We start from the raw sequence: 2542 nt of genomic DNA on the forward strand, positions 1-2542 counted from the left end.
AGCTAAAGCTATAAAATGATAGCTAAAAGTAGCTATAGGCTAAGATTAAGCTAAAGCTATAAAATGATAGCTAAAAGTAGCTATAGACTAAAATTAAGCTAAAGCAATTAAAGGATAACTAAAAGTAGCTATAGACTAACATTAAGCTAAAGCTATAAAATGATAGCTAAAAGTAGCTATAGGCTAAGATTAAGCTAAAGCAATTAAAGGATAGCTAAAAGCAGCTATATGCTAAAATTAAGCTAAAGCAATTAAAGGATAGCTAAAAGTAGCTATAGACTAACATTAAGCTAAAGCTATAAAATGATAGCTAAAAGTAGCTATAGGCTAAGATTAAGCTAAAGCAATTAAAGGATAGCTAAAAGCAGCTATATGCTAAACTTACGCTAAAGCAATTAAAGGATAGCTAAAAGTAGCTATAGGCTAAAATTAAGCTAAAGCAATTAAAGGATAGCTAAAAGTAGCTATAGGCTAAAATTAAGCTAAAGCAATTAAAGGATAGCTAAAAGTAGCTATAGGCTAAAATTAAGCTAAAGCTATAAAAGGATAGCTAAATGCAAAATATGAACTAAAAGTGTCAAAAGTTTAAGCTGAAAGTAGACAAAGCCTGACCAATAGCTAAAAGTAGCTAAAAGTGGCTATAGGTGCAGCTGAAGTTGAGTTTCTGCCTCAGACTCAGCGGAGCTTCCGTCTCCTCCTCAGGGAGTGACAGTGTTTTATCGTCATGGTAACCGCCACCTTCTGTTTGCCTTCCAGATGCGTTCGGCTTCACACCGAACATCAGCCTGTCTCTTCCTCTGGGGACCCCCTGCCTCCCCTCCCAGTACCACAGCCTCCAGTCCAGTCCCACGGTCTCGGTCTCGGAGCCCCCGGTCTTTGAGTCCCCAGACGACCCGAGAGTGGCGGGTTTTTATCCTGGACTCCGGCCCAACGGAGCCCCGACCCTGGAGAGTCCTCGCATCGAGATCACGGCCTACGGTCAGTTCCCGGAGGAGGAGGTGGAGGGGAACAGCCACCCGGTGGCCAAGCGGGTCAACTCCGTCATGACCCTGACCCTGCCCAGCGCCGACGGGTACCGTGACCCGAGCTGCCTGAGCCCGGCCAGCAGCGTGTCGTCCCGCAGCGGTCTGTCCGACGCCTCCTACGAGTCCAGCTTCTCCTACAACTACGACAACTCGTCCCAGAACTCGCCCTGGCAGTCCCCCTCTGTGTCGCCCAAAGGCTCCACCCTCGCCCTGCCGGGTGAGGGCGCAGCCTCCGGCGGATCCCCTCGCCACTCCCCCTCCACCTCTCCTCGAACGAGCGTGACGGACGACACCTGGCTGGGGCCCCGGGGGTCCAGGCCAAGCTCCCCCTGCRGAGCCAAGAGGAAGTACAGCTTGAACGGCAGTGAGGTGTCTCACAAGAGCTTCCCCTACTCCCCCACCCACTCCCCCGGCCTGTCCCCMCAGACCTCCCCCCGCCTCAGCGTGACCGAGGAGAGCTGGCTGCCCAACACCAACCAGTACACCAACTCCGCCATCCTGGCAGCCATCAACGCCCTGACCACCGACGGAGACCTGGGGGAGGGCATCCCCATCAAGGCCCGGAAGACCAGCCTGGACCACAGCCCCACGGTGAGCCTGAAGGTGGAGCCTGGAGGCCAGGACCTGAGTCCAGGTGACCTCTGCCAGGACGAGCTCTCTGCAAACAGACTGGCCCTGAAGAAGGAGGGCTTCTGTGGGGGCTTCCTGGATGTTCCACAACACCCGTACTCCTGGTCCAAACCCAAACCCTACATCAGGTGAGGACCCTCCACACAAAACTACTTCCTGTTTGTATTTCAACTTCACAACACAACTTCCTGTTTGTGTTTAAACTAAAGATAAACTACTTCCTGTTTGTGTTTAAACTAAAGATAAACTACTTCCTGTTTGTGTTTAAACTTCACAACACAACTTCCTGTTTGTGTTTAAACTAAAGATAAACTACTTCCTGTTTGTTTTTAAACTACACAACACAACTTCCTGTTTGTGTTAAAACTACGAATAAACAACTTCCTGTTTGTGTTAAAACTACGAATAAACAACTTCCTGTTTGTGTTTAAACTACACTAAACAACTTCCTGTTTGTGTTTAAACTACACTAAAATACTTCCTGTTTGTGTTTAAACTTCACAACACAATTTCCTGTTTGTTTAAACTTCACAACACAATTTCCTGTTTGTGTTAAAACTACGAATAAACAACTTCCTGTTTGTGTTAAAACTACGAATAAACAACTTCCTGTTTGTGTTTAAACTATACTAAGCAACTTCCTGTTTGTGTTTAAACTTCACAACACAACTTCCTGTTTGTGTTTAAACTTCACAACACTATTTCCTGTTTGTGTTTAAACTTCACAACACAATTTCCTGTTTGTTTTTAAATTACACAACACAACTTCCTGTTTGTGTTTAAACTACGAATAAACAACTTCCTGTTTGTGTTAAAACTACGAATAAACAACTTCCTGTTTGTGTTAAAACTACGAATAAACAACTTCCTGTTTGTGTTAAACTACA

At 45.8% G+C, this 2542-nt stretch overlaps 1 protein-coding gene across 1 annotated transcript in view; it reads left to right on the top strand.

Moving 5' to 3' along the window:
* nfatc1 (nuclear factor of activated T cells 1) overlaps positions 1-2542 on the top strand; it is a 33793-nt gene that overhangs the window by 3714 nt on the left and 27537 nt on the right. The window contains exon 2 of the mRNA XM_014024809.1: positions 757-1783. Coding sequence (XP_013880263.1) covers positions 757-1783 — 1027 coding nt within the window. The remainder of the gene's footprint in view (positions 1-756; positions 1784-2542) is intronic.

The sequence above is a fragment of the Austrofundulus limnaeus genome, unplaced genomic scaffold (genome assembly GCF_001266775.1).
Source record: "Austrofundulus limnaeus strain Quisiro unplaced genomic scaffold, Austrofundulus_limnaeus-1.0 Scaffold440, whole genome shotgun sequence".
In the NCBI taxonomy this organism is placed as follows: domain Eukaryota; kingdom Metazoa; phylum Chordata; class Actinopteri; order Cyprinodontiformes; family Rivulidae; genus Austrofundulus; species Austrofundulus limnaeus.